The 17,792-nt window shown below is 43.6% G+C and overlaps 1 protein-coding gene across 1 annotated transcript in view; it reads left to right on the top strand.

Annotated features, from left to right (window-relative positions):
• Positions 1-17,792, top strand: part of btr01 (bloodthirsty-related gene family, member 1) — a 53,477-nt gene that overhangs the window by 28,858 nt on the left and 6,827 nt on the right. Inside the window, exons 4-10 of the mRNA XM_047364632.1 lie at positions 666-816; positions 1,129-1,224; positions 13,944-14,033; positions 14,113-14,256; positions 16,354-16,501; positions 16,621-16,665; positions 16,737-16,763. Coding sequence (XP_047220588.1) covers positions 666-816; positions 1,129-1,224; positions 13,944-14,033; positions 14,113-14,256; positions 16,354-16,501; positions 16,621-16,665; positions 16,737-16,763 — 701 coding nt within the window. The remainder of the gene's footprint in view (positions 1-665; positions 817-1,128; positions 1,225-13,943; positions 14,034-14,112; positions 14,257-16,353; positions 16,502-16,620; positions 16,666-16,736; positions 16,764-17,792) is intronic.

The following is a 17,792-nucleotide window of genomic DNA, read 5'->3' as shown; positions in this document are numbered from 1 at the left end:
CTAACTTCTAATGCTAGCGCAAAGCAGATCAAATATTTACATACGATCCGTCGCCATCTGGTGTGAGGCCATCGACATTCCTCCCCACCATTTTAGGAGTCCATTAGTTGGTTAACATTAAGATCAATTGTCCAAATGATTATTGATTCATCGTTCAGCAAATAATATTTCCCTAAATATTATTTTACAAAAATAATGGTGGTTTGTGAAATGTCCAAACCCTGCTGTTAACGTCTCCAGAACTTTCTTACTATTTTAATAACTTTTGGCAGTTGGTTATACTGGAGTCTATTTAGTAAAATTAGAGTAAAGTGTGCTGAATACCAGTGCATACCACAAAATTTCATTTATTATTTTCCTTATACTTCACAATTATGCTCCACTTTTTGTTGGTCTGTCTCATACAATCTCAATAAAACATATTAAAGTTTGTGGCTGTAATGTGACAAAACATGAAAAGTTGAGATTATTAGTTCTTTGCAAGGTGTTATTTTACTTTTCAATTTTTCTTCTCTGATTTCAGAGAAAACTCTTAACAGTAATATTTACCAAAAACAGCACCTGTAAGACCTTGAATTTAAAGTACATATTGTTACATCTTTTATATATTTAAATCAGTTATGATTCAGAATGTTGTTATAAAAATAATTTTATCTTTAATACAGGTACGATATGCCACTGTGTCCCATCCATAAGACAGGCCTGGAGTTCTTCTGTCGCACTGACAACTTGTGTGTGTGCAGTGTCTGTGTGGGGACAGCAGAGCACCGAGGACACAGCGTCGTCCCTGCAGAAAGAGAGTGGCAGATTAAAAAGGTGTGGGTGTGTTTCCAGCTAATTTATTTAACTGCTTCTGTCAGAACTTATGTAGAAATGTATAACTTATTATTGGTGCTGAACACATGCTTAGTGACTGATGTTACAGCTTTACAAAGCATACCATGGTCTCATGTAGCCATAACAACAGGTTAAATTTAAATGATTTAAGTCTTTAAAACCCTGATTTTCTCTTTAAAAATCCAGTGCAACTTGTTTGCACACCTCTGTGTAAGACTACTTCTTGTCGTGACTATTTATTTTAAAATTCATATTTATTTTTTTATTTTGAATAATCTTATTTATCTCCAGTCGCAGTTAGGTATCCATGAGGTGGAGTTGAAGGAGCTCATCTATGAAAGAGAGAGAAAAGTGGAGGAAATACGCAGTTCTGTTCGGGAGATGAAGGTGAGTTCTCAGATTATTTATTAGAATCAGACCAGAGAAGACCAGTGTTAAGCATGAAGACCTTCATGAGTGGCTTTAACTTTCTGGAGCACTTTTACTTTAGCTATGCTGATTGAAAAGACCTTCACCATGGGAACATATGAAATTATGAATAGGACTAATATGGAACTACCAACAAACACCTGCAGTGATGTAGCAGTGGTAGAACTTAAGGATTTATCGAATTTAGATCTAAATATGTAAACAACAGTATGTACATGAATTGCTTTCCCAGAAGCCTTCCTACTACTTAGCTGCCGCACATTAGTTCATAATTCTCCCCTTTTGTCTTTCCATCAAAATTGATGTTAATGTAAAGAAAACCATAGCTTTCAGTAAGCTATAGGTATATATCAGTGGCTTTTAGTTCTTCTGTGATCTCATGGTGAAGGAAGAATAGCCACACTCATCAGGTTTATCATAGGTTGTAGGACCCAGAAGCTGTAAGGAAGAGCAGTGTCAAAAAGGGATTTAACAAGTAACAAAAATTTTAAACTAAAGGAGTGAAAGGAAAAGATTGGTTGGTCAATATTAATATGATGAACTGTAAGTGTGAAAGGCTCAGGGAAAATGACTAATAAGCCAGAAGAACAGAACACAAAGTTTCCTAAACCAAGAGCTAAAGATTAACAGTAGAATATAAATCCAAACCTTAACACAAGGAACAGAACACAAGACAGAACTTAGAGAAATTTGGAGAGACCAACTAACCTAACAGTCATGTTTTTGGACTGTGGGAGGAAGCCAAAGAGAACCCACACATGCACGGGGAGACCATGGAAACTCCATGCAGAAAGACCCTCGGCCGGGAGTTAAACCCAAGACCTTATTGCTGTAAGGCAACTGCGCCACCGTGCGGCCTGTGGATGACATCATTATCTACATATTAATAAAGACTTTATTCCAAAAAAACAAAATACTGAGAAAAGAACAAAAACAAGTTTATATGTGGACTGTGAACTTAGGTCTTGGTTTGTGTAGGAGCTGAACATGAATTATTTAAGTTGTAATGGACTGGAGTTGGAGAACCAGTTCCTAATTGGATCAAACACCCATGCACAGTACAAAATAACTAAAGAGAACTTTGTTATTGACAAAGTGACAGATTTCTACCTTTTAAATATACTGTACTTCACTCAGGGGGATTACATTTTACAGATCTTACTGATCTTACAGATCTTAGTCAGGTTCAGATGAAAATATGCTTTGACTGGCCAAAAATTTTTGTTTTTGGCACAACTCTGACACACCACTGGAGCAAACTGTAGTGTGCAAGAAAATCCAAATCATCTGTAAATGCTGATGTGCTTCTGAAGGTAAAATTAGTAGAGACCAAACGACACAGAGGATGGCACATCTTAGCTGCTACTGCTCTTTGTGGTGTGAATGTTTGAATGTGTTTAATGCTTAAAAATGGCAATTCCTCCTTTTTGAATAAAGTGCTTTTTAATGACAATTTTTGGATATTTTTACCGTTCTTCAACCACTGTCAACTGCTGACTTCAACTGCAACAAAATCCATGGGCTTCTACGGTTTTCCACTTGATGGATGTCATCTCAGTCCCGACAATCTTCTTGTGAGCATGCGGAGACTGAGGGCCCAAGCGCTCCGGCGGTCATCCGAGATTCATAGAACCGTAGTTACCGTCGTAACTTTCATTCTATTTCATCCCTACTGACCGCCAGAGGCGGTGCTTTAAGCACTTGATGATGCATACCAACAGGGTCCCGAGGGATCCTACAGAAACCCAAAGGAACATGTGGGAGATGAAAGTTTCCTAATTTAAAATTGATGAAGAGACAACTGGTTTCCTCTTAAAGCTGACGCGGGAGTCCTTTCATTCAGAACACATCTCTGATTACATCTTCATACAAAATCCCAAAGAATCCCAAAATCCCTTTCATGAGTCAAGATATATATACAACAGTCATATCATTGTTGTGTATGTGAGACTTTTTGACCAATCAGATGTACCCTTTCACTTATGCACATTTTGGCACTCACAACATTGATTCTCAAGCGCAGTTCCAGCAAACATCTGCAGGAAATCAAATTGGTCTACGTGACAGTTTGTACCATAACAGTTTCATCACTCCGGTCAACTCCCCATTCCTGAGCTAAACTGGACTGCTGAACTAATGTCAAAGCAACCTGGCAGGATTCAGGATAACTGTTTCCATCCAGCCTACAAGTTTGCTTCTATAATAACAAGTCCGTCAGTCTTTCCTCACGCCAAGACTGTTTCCTTATCTATATTGTTCCCAGACAGGCCTTGCATGCTGCTCAGAGGGACTTTTCCCTTATGCCCAGAACAATCTCCACAGAATTAATTTTACATATGGTAAAAACAATAGTAACACTTATTAATTTACCAAACGAAGCTTTACGCTTCCACAAACACAGCAACACCACCAACCTCACCGGGACGCAGAACGCGGTTGCTCCAGTATGGCCTTCAGGGGATGCGGCGCAGTGACGTTCACCCTGTAAAACTTGGCAAAGGTGCTTGGTGCCGTCCAGGAAGCTGCTTCACAAATGGCCTCTAGAGGCACCCTGGCCATGGCAGCACATAAGGTGGACAGGCTCCTAGTGGAGTGATATTGCACGCCGCCCGGCAGGGGCCGATCCTGCATGGAGAAAGCCACAGAGATCATCTCCACAATCCAATGTGCCAACCGCTGTCTAGAAAGGCCCTGACCCTTCCAAGAACCAGCATAAAAGACAAAGAGACAGTCAGTCTGACGAATGGGTGTCGTGGAGCGGACATACGCCTGTAATGCTCGGACAAGGCAAAGAGACTCAGAGGGGGTACCAGGATTAAAACGGGAAAGCCAGAGCGGCAGGACACTTGCCAGCCACTGCAGGCACCTTTGGAACAAAGGAAGCATTAGTCCACAGTGTACTCTGGAGCCATCCGGGTTCCACCGACAACATGGCTCAGACACAGACAGAGCATGCAATTCCCCACCCGTTTAGCAGAAGCCATTGCCAACAAGAAGGCGGTTTTTAGGGAGAGCCACTTGAGATCCATCCCCATAACGGGCTCAAAAGGGGGAGACTGAGGGGCCGCAAGCACCAACGACAAATCCCACGCAGGGGCCACAGGGCACCTGGGTGGACACAAGCACCTGGCATCCTTCACGAACAGCGTGACATTACCATGCCGGCCAACAGAGCAACCACCAAACCCGACATGCCAATGGGAAATGGATGCCACATACACCTTCAAAGTGGAATGGGATTGCCCCAGATCCAGCAACCCCTGAAGGAAGGACAGCAAATGGGAAACAGGACAGTGAACAGGGTCCAGTCCCTTACCACGACATCGGTCAGCAAAGACCGCACACTTAGCACCATAGACGGCCCGCGTGGACGGTGCCCAAGCGCCAGTCATGGTCTGTCAACCCTGCCCCCATAATGGGAGAAGACAGAGCCAGTGCGTCGCAGCCCAGAGGACTGGCACTGACCATCAGGGAGAACCAGAGGGGACAATGAACCGCATCTCTGGAGGCAAACAGGTCCACCTCTGCCCTGCTGAAGGTCGCCCAAATGCTATCCACCACCTCTGGTGAAGCTGCCATTCCCCCGAAAGTGGCACCTGCCGAGACAGAAAGTCCGCGGACACGCTCTGCGGACCCGGAATATCGGCCGCCCTGAAGCTGGCAGGTTGTGGCGCCGCTCAGACCAAGTGCCTGCAGGTCAGGGACAGTAGTCTGAGAGACCTGGACCCCCCTTGGTGATTTATGTGAAAGACAGCCGTGGTGTTGTCTGAGCGAGCCAACACGTCTCCCCAGCAGCCCTGGAAGGACAGCATGGAGCGCCAGGAACACAGCCATCAGCTCCAGAACGTTGAAATGGACCCCGCACTGCTGCGGGGACCACACCCCCTGAGCCGCACGGTCTTGCCAGGTTGCTCCCCAACTCTTGGAGGAAGCATCCGCATGAACCACTTCCCTCCGACACAGAAGGGGGCCGAGTGGAACACCCACCGTGATGTAGGATCCGTTCCGCCACTGGGACAGAGACTGCAGGCACCGAGGCACAACCCGAAGCCCAGCTGACATATGTGGACGAGCACCGTCCGAGTTTCCTGGATCGCCTGATTGCGGGTCGCAGCACAAATGAGCCAGTTGTCCAAATAAGGCAGGATCCGCACTCCCCGTGCCTGCAGGGGGGAAAGGGCTGCTGCCACACACCAGGTAAACACCCGTGGTGAGAGGGAAAGACCAAAGGGAAGAACCCTGAACTGGAAGTGCTTCCCGTGAAACACAAAGTGGAGAAACCAACCGCCAATGATCCAGAGCAATGGGGACAGGAAAATAAGCGTCCTTCAGGTCGATAGATGTGAACCAGTCGCCCAAGCCATTATCGGGTCGCCAATGACTGTAATCTTGGCTCGGCTGGGGATGGGAGGCCGGGGGCGGAACTGGAGATGGTACACCGGGACAGAGTGGACAACACCCACGGGTCCGGGGCATGAACAGCCCAATAACGAAGCTGACCCGGGGGAAAAAACTTGACCACCGGCTCCAAAATATCACCATCCCTGGCCCCCCGGAGGGCCTGGGGAAACACCGACCAGATTGAGCAGCCCGAACTGGACGCAAAGCCTGGGCCCCACTATGGTCCCCCTGGGCCCTAGCTGGTCTCGGCCCCGCAACGAGCCCCCAGCTGCCCCAGCAGCAACAGGCCGACGGGCAGGTCTATAGAGACCCGCCAGCTGCTGCCTCATTCAGGTGGCCTGAGCATCAGGCCTCAACGCCTCATCAGGAGAAACAATAAGAGAGGCAATGGCAGATTCAACAGGGGTCATGCAGCCCAACCCAAACTTGGGCACCTCATACATGGCAGCCAGAGCCCTGCCATCCGCCTTCGGGCGGGAAAAGGCCCTAGTGTTCGTCCAGCAAGCATGCAGCTCCTGGACGTATTCCGCCGAGGGAGGAACGACAAAGGCGGCCTCGGCGTCACAACGCCTAAAGAAGGCACTAGATGGAGCAGACTGGGCTGGCGGAACACCCTGCTGCAAACGGCCCTGAGCCGTTCAAATAGCCACAGCTCCCCTGCACCTCCCTGAGAGGCACCGGTGCCCAAACCTGTAGTACAGGAGCCCAACTCCAGAAAGTTCTCTCAAAAAAGGGTGCCCGAGGCCGCGACCAAAATAGCATCATCCTCGCAAGTTGAGGACCCACCCTGTTCAAGAGGGGAAGTCTCACCGTGGCCACCATCTGCCCGAAGAGACTGAAGGAGGGCCTTCATCTGGGCCAGCTCCATCGAAAGCTGATCCACCCTAGTGGACAGTCCTGGGGGCCTGCATTGCTTGGCCCTCCTCCCAGAGGCCAAAGGCACGTCCGCTGCAGACCGCTTCGTCGAAGCCGCAGCCTGTCCAGGTGGCAACGGATCCTGCTGGACAGAGACTGCCCAGTCAGCAGGCTGCTCCACAGAGGATAGCTGGGCCAACCGCACCGCTCGGGGCAGAACGCTGCAATTAGAGGAGGCATGATCCGAAAGCACCTCCCTGAGATGGTCAACACCAAGGCAGGGAGGGCAAGGGAGGGCACATGTCATGACCGTCCTCAGGACGCACACCAAAGATTGTCCATGACCTAGGGAAAGGCAGGAACAGATGGGGTGAAACGGGCAGAAAAAAAACGCAGTCAAGACCCTGTTACGGCAATAACAGCAGCAAGCCGTAGGACTCAGCCCGAACAGAAAACGCCATCGGCGAGTCAGACAAATAGGAATAAACAAAAGTGAGCAGTAAACCACTGCCGAAAAAATTTAACGGACTCTGCACGAGCAGAAAACGCTACCGGCGAGCCAATAACAGGCTCGAACAAATCAAAGCGAGCAGCAAACCACTGCCAAAGAAAGTAAATAGACTCAGCACGAGTAGAAAACACCACTGGAGAGTCAGATAGAAATGTATAAATGAAAACAAACAGCAACACTGTCAAAGGAATCATACTCAGCATGAGCAGAAAATGCTACTGGCGAATCTAGCAATCAAAGCAAAGCAGACAGCAACTACCGCTGAAAAAAATTAACGGACTCATCACGAGCAGAAAACGCCACTGGCGAGTGGAACAAACTTACCAGAAAACCTGGAGGAAAAAGCAGCATGCGTCGCCTCTGGAGGGCTGAACCATCCGCAACTCCGACCACAATTGATCACGAGGCTTCTAGCAACAAGAGGAACGAGTAACAACGAACACAAGCCAACACCTGCATTCATCAACCTCCGCGCGAGAAGAAAGAAAGGACTGAGCACCCGGTGTCATGTGACTATATAGTCACTGACACCGGGTGCATGTGACCTACCGGGTGCATGTGACCGGGTGCATGTGACCATGTTGTTATTAAATTCTCGACCTGCTTATGCGCAAGAATGATAATTCATTGCTTGAAGCACTGCCTCTGGCGGTCATTAGGGATGAAATAGAACTCCTTTTCCTCATCCTGGTCAGCCGCTCCCACTGTCACACGGTTTGCACCATCACCATCACAGCAGTTACACAGCAATACAGCCGGCAAGCTGGAAGACGCATAGTGGATCACAGCTTTCTGCCATTACTTCAAATAGACTGAAATGGTAAATAGACAGAACTTATAAAACATTTTTTCCAGTCATACTGACCACTTAAAGCCCTTTACACTAGAGGAACATTCACCCAATTGGACACACAAACTCACGCACATTCACACACTGATATGCAGATCTGTAGGTACCTTGAGGTTACGTGCCTTGCACATTGACATGTCCCGGGGGAACCTAAACCCACAACTTTCAGATTGCAAGATGACTACTGTTCCACTCAGCCAGATTCGCCTGCTAAAAGATGACATAATCCAAACTCATCAGAATGGAATTGCTTAAGTCCACTTTAACTTCAAAACTGGGTCAGTGCTCACTTGATCAGAACATGGTACACACACACCAGCTTTAAAATTTGCTGAGCGCAGCCACGCTTTGCAGTCGGACAATTTTCAAAAGTATAGGTCATCTTAACTATGTGCCTCCCCCTGCCCAGACTAACAACCAAAGAGGTCAAAATAGGAAACAAAACTAGTTTACTTGGTGGTGAATCCTCTGAGAAAAGGGGTGCTGGTGAGTGGGCCTCCTTCAAGGAAGGGGTGAAGTTATGAGCAGCAAGTGTTGTGCGTCCGCAAAGACTCTAAACAGTCACCTTCTCCTCTGTCGTCCAAAATGGGAAAAATATGATGCACTGTTGCAGTCGACTGAGACACAAGGAGGAAACTCGCCTGCTTGGGGAGCCCTCTGGGGTTTTCACCTTCGCCAGGCTATCAGCTGATGGTCTTCAATCGTGACATGGATCTTCTGATCTTCTTATATGAGACAGATTTCCAGCTTTTCAACCTCTTCCAGTAATGGCCAGTGTGGAGGAAAAGTAAACCCGTCTGTGAGCGTCGATTCTCCAGAGATTGCCTCTGAGCGTAGTATTGGCACACTGCGGATGGAAATGGCAGTTTAGTGTTTGCTTCAGTGGGTTTTTATCAACTCCACTGATGTCAGAGCTGCCACACCTGTTGAGCTGCGTAGTAACAGTCATTTACATGACCAAAATGGCGGATGGCTCAACATCTATGACCTTGGTGTCTCTTACTATCTGGATGTCTCTGTGGAAATGATAAGTACTTCTACCCATGCCATCAACGTTTCAATATCTTTTTGGAACATGAAAAACAGCTTTTTTTTATTAAGATACAAAGCCTTCCCCACTTAACAAGTCAGTTGACCTCTACAATAAAACTTTGACCAGCTTGTTGGACCTCAACACCCCTATTAAAACCAAGACTGTCAGCTTCTCCTGTTCTGCTCCCTGACATACCAACATTAAGCAGAAAATGAAGACAGCTGGACGTGCTCTTGAGCAAAACTTCACATCCTCTGGTCCCATTGCGCACTGACAAGCCTATCAGGATCACCAAAAGACCTATTCAAGATCACTAAGAAAGGCAGGAACACAATACTTCTCAAATATCATCCAAATCACTCCTGGAAACTCCAAACTGCTTTTTTTCAACAATTAATCATCTCAACCAGTCACATACATCCTTAAACTCAAATCCCACAGGTGGCCAATGTAATGTGTTTTTGGACTTCTTCTGTACCAGCATCATCAATATTCATTCAAGACTGTGTTCTCCATCCTTTCTGCTTCACCTGACAGATGACCTTCAGTTTGGAATGTTCCAGCATTTCTGCAATTTCATCCCTGTCCCCCAGCAAAAGAGATTCAAGATAATGTTTGAAGAATTAAGTCCACCACCTGTTCACTGGACCCTTTTCCTTCTTCACTGGTTTAGGCCAACATTACCATCATAATCCCCTTAATCACAACACTTCAAGAATCAAAAGCCTTGTTGTTCTTATGGACCCATAATTAAATTTCTTGTCAAGACACTCTGCTCAGAATGCACATAGATAAAAGAAACATGCAAATAAAAAATATAAGTCACATCAGGAGGAGAATTGGAGCACTTAAAGCAGCTGAAAACATCTCTAAAGAGAAGTATGAAATATGTACATGGGGAAGTAGCATGATGTATTTACATAAAGTGGAGCAAGTGCTAGAGCAGCCTATGAACAGACATTTTGTTATGAATTGGAGTATTGAGTGTCTACAGGGGGCGATTGCCTTTAAAGCTCTGGGAAATAAACTGTTTTTAAGTCTGTTTTGGATTTAATGCAGCTGAAGCACCATCCCAATGGAAGTGGGACAAACAGATTCAATTCAATTCAGTTCAGTTTATTTATATAGCACCAATTCACAACTCATGTTGTCTCAATGCACTTCACAAAACTCAGGTACATACATTCCAATTAATCCTAATCATTGAACAGTGCAGTATAATTCAGTAATTTATTCAAATTGGATCAAAAGTTTTTCTGTCTAAGGAAACCCAGCAGATTACATCCAGTCAATGACTTGCAGCATTCCCTCCTCCCAGATGAGCATGTAGAGACAGTGGACAGTCACTGGCCTTGACTTTGCAGCAATCCCTCATACTGAGCATGCATGTCGCTACATGCATGCTCATAGAGAGGAAAAACACCCTTTTAACAGGAAAAAACATCCAGCAGGACCAGGCTCAGTGTGAGCAGCCATGTGCCACGACCGACTGGGGGTTAGAGAGAACAGAGCAGAGACACAAAGAGAACAAAGCACTGATCCAGGAGTACATTCTATGGGAAGGAAAAGTAAATGTTAATGGATGTTGCTCCTTTAGTCGTTTCATCTAGGAAGAAAGAACAGATAAACTCTGAGCCAGTCTTCAAGGCTGGAGAATGAAAGAGAGCACATACAGTTAGTCACAGTAAAAGCTCAGTCAGTAGGAGAGAGACAGGGTTAAACACTAAAAGACAGGGCCAAGTGTATCATCAGTAGAAGGTGAGCATTAAGTTGTTGCCAGCAGAAGCTTGGACGATGCCCCCCTCCATGAAGGTATCACAAGTAGACACAGAGTCAGGCCAGGTGTAGCTTCTAGGAAGTTTCTTCTATCATACAGCGGCCATCTGCCACAACCAACTGGGGGTCTGAGAGAACAAAGCAGAAAAAAAAAAAAAAAAAACACAGAAGCACTGATCAAGTAGGACTTTCTATCGGAAAGAAAAGTGAAACATTAACGGTTATAGCTCCTTTAGTGGCTTCATCTAGGTAAGAAAGACAGCTAAGGAGATGAACTCTGAGCCAGTTTTCAACTCTAGAGTATGAAAGAGAGCACATACAGTTAGTCACAGTAGAAGCTCAGCCAGTAGCCATGTCTAGGAGAGACAGGGTTAAACACTGAAAGACAGGGCCAAGTGTATCATCTGTATAAGGTGAGCATTAAGTTGTTGGCAGCAGCAGCTTAGCCAATGTCCCCCTCTAGGAAGGTGCCACAGCTAAACACAGAGCCAGGTCAGATGTAGCTTCTAGAAAAAGAAAAAACAGAGAGAGAACATAGAGTTAAAAGTAATAACAACAAATAATGCAAAATTGGAGAGTAGTATGACAATGTAGTAGAGAGAGAAAGTGGTCATTATGCCCCCCAACAGTCTAAGCCTATAGCAGCATAACTACAGAGATAGTTCAGGATAACCTAAGCCACTCTAACTATAAGCTTTATCAAAAAGGAAAGTTTTAAGCCTAGCCTTAAAAGTAGACAGGGTGTCTGCCTCGCGGACTAAAACTGGGAGCTGGTTCCACAGGAGAGTGTCAGGATCTGCCATTTTGTTCTTTGTTTTTGTTTACCGTTAAAGATTTTCCCTGTTTCTTTGATTAGTAGTTTACTTGGTTTAGTTTATATTTGCTTAGATTCTTGTGCTTGTTTACATGTCCTTAGATTTAGTTCTCTCTAGAGTTACTATTTATGTTTAGCTTATGTTTAATGTTTCTATTGGTTTAATAGCTGTGTTTATTGATTCCTTCTGTTTACTTTGTTCTGCCTTTCCTCTTTGCTGTTACCCTAGTAGTTCCTCCTCTTGTCCTTAGATCCCCTTCAGTTATTATTTACTCAGTGTCCATTTCCCTTTTATATTAGTAATTCTCCCCAGCCTTATTTCTAGTATAGTTCTCCGTATTAGTCTCTACTGTTTAAGTTCCTTCCAACAGGTTATAGTTTATAGTTTTTTATTTCCTCACTAGGCTTAGTTCCACTTATTGTTTACGTTTTAGTTTATAGTAATTCTAGGTCTTCGCTTCCCTGCTCTTCCTTATCAGATAGATTCTAGTTTCCCTATGGTTTTTTTTTAGTTTAGTTCCCTCGTGTCCCTGTGTTTCCTAGTTCTTGTCGCCACAGTAACCATTCATTCCCTCAGTCTCCACAGCCAGTTCCCACACCTGCTTCCACTTCTCTTCTGATTAATCCAGCTTCTCCTTCATTAGTCCACTCTCCTTCTCTCCCTGCTTAAATACCCGGTTCCTCTAATTATTCTTCACTGGTTCCTCCTGTTCACTACCCTCTTGTGTCTCTGTTGGCATTATAGTTCTTTTTGAAACTTCATGTAAGTTTTGGATTGCTCTTGTAAATTTTGGAATCATCTCCTGTAAAGCTTTTGAAAAACCTTTGGGCAGTAACATGATGAGCTTTCCCTCATCATGTTACTGCCCAGTGCTTGTTTGCATTTTTGTCCAAAACAACCTCAGACACTGACAGATAGGAGCCTGATAACTAATGGATCTGCCTCCCATTATACTTCTAAAGACTCTAGGAACCACCAGTAAACCTGCAGTCTGAGAACCAAGTCCTCTGTTAGGAATATATGGAACAATTAGATCTCTGATGTGTAATGGAGCTAGATCATTAAGGGTATGTGAGAAGGAGAACTTTAAATTATTTTCTGGTCTTAACAGGGAGCCAATGAAAGGAAGCTAAAATAGGAGAAATATGATCTCTCTTTTTAATTTTCATCAGAACTCTTGCTGCAGCATTTTGAATCAGCTCAAGGCTTTTAACTGCATTTTGTTGACATCCTGATAGTAAAGAATTACAATAGTCTAACCTTGAAGTAACAAGTGCATGGACTAGTTTTTCAGCGTAACTGCTGGACAGGATATTTCTAATTTTAGCAATATTTCTGAGGTGAAAGAAGTAAATCCTAGAGTCCTGTTTAATTTAAATGACATGTCCTAATCAAAAATAACACCAAGGTTTTTTACTTTATTACCAGAGGTCAATTTAATGCCATCCACATTAATTGATTGACTAAGCAATTTCTTTTTCAAAGATTCCGGTCCAAAGATGACAACTTCTGTCTTGTCTGAATTTAGAAGCAGAAAGTTTACACAACAAAGTTGGTTGGGCTCATCAGGATTTATGGATACATAAAGTTGATTATCATCAGCATAGCAATGGAAATGTATCCCATGCTGCCTCATAATTTTACCAATTGGAAGCATATATATAGTAAAGAGAACTGGCCCAAACACTGAACCCTGTGGTACTCCACAATTAACCGTTGCGTTGGAAGATGATTTACATGAACAAACTGGAATCTGTCAGACAAATAAGATTTAAACCAGCCTAGTGCTGTTCACCTGGTCCCTACAGCATGTTCCGACATTTTTAAGAGAATATTGTGATCGACTGTATCAAATGCAGCACTGAGATCTAACAGAACAAGTACAGACACATGTCCATTATCTGAGGCCATAAGATTATTGTTAGTGACTTTCACTAGTGCTGTTTCCGTGCTATGATGAGCTCTGAAACCTGACTGAAACTCTTCAAACTGATCATTACTGTCTACCTGACTTTTGTGAAGTGCCTTGAGACATGTGTTGTGAATTGGCGCTATATAAATAAACTGAATTGAATTGAATTAAATGCTCACACAACTGTACTAAAGAGAAACCTAGGATTATTCTTATTCTCTTCCATTAATGATGAGAAATAAGCTGTTGTAGCTTGGCGAAGAACAGTAGACTTTATCTGTGAATTCACTTTCTGTTTCCAGGTAAAACATGTTGGGACTATCTGGTGCACTGTCTATGCATTCTAGAATTACACAACACCAATGTTAAGTAAAATCACAGAATAGAACCAACCAATTTTCTATTTTTTCAAACGTAGCTTTGAATTTGCCATATAAGAAATGTTTTAGTCAGGAGATTATCAATCCAATAGTCGCTTTCTGTCATTCTTTTCAAAGTTTTAGTATGTGCTATGATTCACTCAGGCTGCTGCGGAGATAGAGACAGACAAAGTTGTTTGTGCCTTGACCAAGCTGATCTCTACGATGGAGTACTGCCAATATAAAATCTTAGAGGTAAATGATCTGACAGAATAATTACAACAATGTGATTTACATAACTGCCGGTTTTTAGCATTTTGAGTGTTCCCACCAGGTGATAAAGACAACTGTTCAAGCAGCAGAGAGCAGAGCTCAGAGTTTTCTGAAAGAGCTGGAGGAGGAGATAGCTGCACTGAAGAAGAGAAGTTCAACACTGAGCCATCTGGCTGTGTCTGACGACTATGTGCTCTTTTTCAGTGTGAGTACATTTTTACATAATGAAAAAGATTTAGCAGACAAATGGAGCAAAAGAGCCACTGCACTCTTCCTTTTAAACATAAACCCACTAGAAGATTTATTTTAGCTTTGTACTGTGTTTACATTTTTCACTCAATATGATATTAAGAGAAGGTTTAGTTCCGGATTATCCTGCATTGCCCTTTTTTAAACGTTGATCCATCACCATACCCCATAAAGGGTATTTAAAATCCCATAAGATGTTTAGGAATTATGCTCCAAAAAGATTTACAAACTAATTTACAAAGCACATAAGCACAAACATTATGCAAGAGGTTTATCATCTCAGCTGACTGGTGCGACAGTGCCTTGAAAATAAGAGAAGAGGAAGATTACAGAAACTGAGTGATGTTGACAATGATGTCTGTATTAAGGGGAAAGTGGATAAAGGCATGTATCAGGAAAGAGGAGTAATAACTAAAAGTACATGCTGAATGACTGAATTTATTTAATTTCTCCTTGGCATTAAAATAATTGAATTGAATTCAAACCTTGAGGTTATAGTGAATAAATCCCACAGTTAATGCTATTCATGTTTTTTAAACACTAATGTGGCAAAAACTAAAGACTTTGGTCCTTGCTCCTCTATGGGCGAAGGTTGAGTGCAAGATATGTGACAATTTCCAGTGCATGTTCGAATAATAATAGTAAAATCAAAAGAATTATCCAGAAGGTTCAGAGATGAGATCATGGCCTTGCACAAACAAGGAAAAGGACACAAAAAAGTTAGCAAAAAAATATTCCTAGAGGCACAGTCGGACAGGTAGATCATGTATTTAAAGTTAAAGCTTTGTATTTTTCAAATAAATCAAACTTGCAGTGAGAATTAAATGAATTTAGATGCAGATGGAATCATTGCAGCTTGTATGAAACCGTTTTTGTTTAAACTCTTCTTTACTTTCTTATCTGCTGTCACTTCTCGGTTTTCATGAACAAGAAGTCTCATTTAGGTTCTTTAAGAGAATCCTTACTCAATTTACCGGTCGGTCTACGTTCCTACCGTCACCTATGGCCATGAACTTTTGGTCATGACCGAAAGAACGAGATCCCAGATACAAGCGGCTGAATGAGCTTCCTCCGTAGGGTGGCCGGGCACTCCCTTAGAGATAGGGTGAGGAGCTCGGCCATCCGGGAGGGGCTCGGAGTAGAGCCGCTGCTCCTCCACATCGAGAGAAGCCAGTTGAGGTGGCTTGGGCATCTATACCGGATGCCTCCTGGACGCCTTCCTCGGGAGGTGTTCCAGGCATGTCCCACCGGGAGGAGGCCCAGGGGACGGCCCAGGACATGCTGGAGGGACTATGTCTCTTGGCTGGCCTGGGAACACCTTGGGCTCCACCCGGAGGAGCTGGAGGAGGTGTCTGGAGAGAGTGACGTCTGGGCATCTCTGCTGAGTCTGCTGCCCCCACAACCCGGTCCCGGATAAGCGGAAGACGACGAGTACGAGTACTTACACAACCAGAATAGCTTGTCTAAAGTCAGAAACAAAGGCGCCCTTTAGGTCAGAGGTTGTATGTTTTTGGTTTTTTTTTCTAGTGGACTTCATTTACCATCAGTCACACAAACAGGTTCAGGATGTCAGCTGCAAGCAGCCACTGTAAACATCACTATTTGGGTGGAACCAATGTTCAGGATGTGCACTGTTATATAGCAGTATTGTTATGATCCTTAGTAAAATTGTATGTCCTCAGTCTTAAATTCTTAAACAAAACAAGGTCAAACTGATTGAAGTACAATGTGTAAATCGATCAAATTGGCAGCCACAGCCATATCCACTACCGTTATTTTAATGTTTTGCGCATAATCAGGTTTGTTTTTCTAATATTGTTGGTACATATTTCTCAAAGAAATTCTGATTCTGAGACACCCATGTGTCCAGTCTTAAAGGTGTGGAATGGTTTTTGGACCTTTAGGCTTTGTAGATTCAAGATTTGCAAGAAATCTGGGTGTTAAAGTGTGACTGATTGCTTTGAAAAGGAGTACTAGTTTTTAGAGTGCAGTTATTCAGAATGTTTTGTTTTGCAGAGTTGAATGAAACTTGAATGACGTTTTGTTTTTACAGACATTGCCTGCCTTGTCCACATCCCCGCAGGCTAAAGACTGGTCAAATGTCTCTGTCCCATCTGTAAAGATCTCTGAAGGGATTCTCAGGACTGTCAATCAGATGATGGAACACCTCCAGCAAGAGATGCAAAAATTGCCAGAAGTCTGTAAGTTCAAATTTAGAGACATTTCCCAGGAAAATTTGATGATCACATTATGTATTTAAAGAACTTCAACTAGTCTCTTTCCTTAGCATGTTTTCTGAATTTACGTCTTTCATGTACAGGCCAACAATCCTCATCAGATCAGCCTTACCCTCGGCCCAACCCAAGTAGGCGTTTGGTTAATTACTGAACTATATCATATTCAAATACTGTAAATAATGTTCTTCTTTCTCTGCAGAGGTAAAGAGGGTTCAGGAATATGCAGGTAAGGGATGTTAATAGACCTTCTATTCTCCATAGGTAATTTTTACTGTGTTTCCTTGTTAGAAAGAAGAATTAACACTAGGACTCCCAGAATTCTAACACTACTAGAACTCCCTAGCCCATCAATTTGACGGCGAGCATTCTGGATGCGAGGGCGGTGATGACGTCATTGCATTACATTGGTCGGAATGCTAAAGGTTTTCTTGCACGTTATAAAATTATGGTTTTGACAAGAATTAATAATAGTATTTGATCAAAACCTATTATGTTTTATTATTATTTATAAATAGTACTGAAAAATAATACAGAGTAGTGGGTACATTTAAAAAAAAAGCTTTACTAATCTGACCAAAAGCTGGACAGCTACATGTTACACCCCCCTTTCACTTTGCGGATATAAACTAGTGCTAAAAATGCCTTCAGCTCATCCACACTCCTGTCCGAGGAGGAATCGTCTCCTAAAACTCTGCAGGCCTCAGCCACACTGCAGCACTGAATGCGGATGAGCATTTTGGCATCCACCAAGCAGAGGAACGTGGTCTGGGCATCTTGGATCTGGCGCTCTGTCAACGCGTTCTAGCTCTGACGCCTCCCTCTACTTTCTTCCTCCCCTACTACTGTCCACACAGCGCCATCCTTTCCTATTTCCTCCTCCTTCCCCGGTGTGCTCTCATCTTGCGATGAAAACGCTGTAAAGCGCAGAATAGATTACTGTTGGGCTACTATATCTACGACCTAACTTATTGTTTATTTCTTTTTCCATTATCAGTACCTTGTTTTTTAGTTTCTCTCCTGCCACTGAGCTGGTTTGCTGGGTTCATAGCACTGCACCTGAACCTGCACTGATTGTGCACTTGGCTCGTCTCCCTATCTCTGAACCTGCGCTGATTGTGGCACTGTTGCTGTAGTTTATACACTGCTAAAAAAAATAAAGGGAACACTCAAATAACACATCCTAGATCTGACTGAATGAAATAGTCTGTACAAAGTTGAATGTGCTGACAACAAAATCACATAAAAATCATCAATG

Source organism: Girardinichthys multiradiatus, chromosome 5, assembly GCF_021462225.1.
Source record: "Girardinichthys multiradiatus isolate DD_20200921_A chromosome 5, DD_fGirMul_XY1, whole genome shotgun sequence".
Lineage (NCBI taxonomy): Eukaryota > Metazoa > Chordata > Actinopteri > Cyprinodontiformes > Goodeidae > Girardinichthys > Girardinichthys multiradiatus.
The sequence above is the reverse complement of the archived record's forward strand: the minus strand, read 5'-3'. Positions and strand labels throughout refer to the sequence as shown.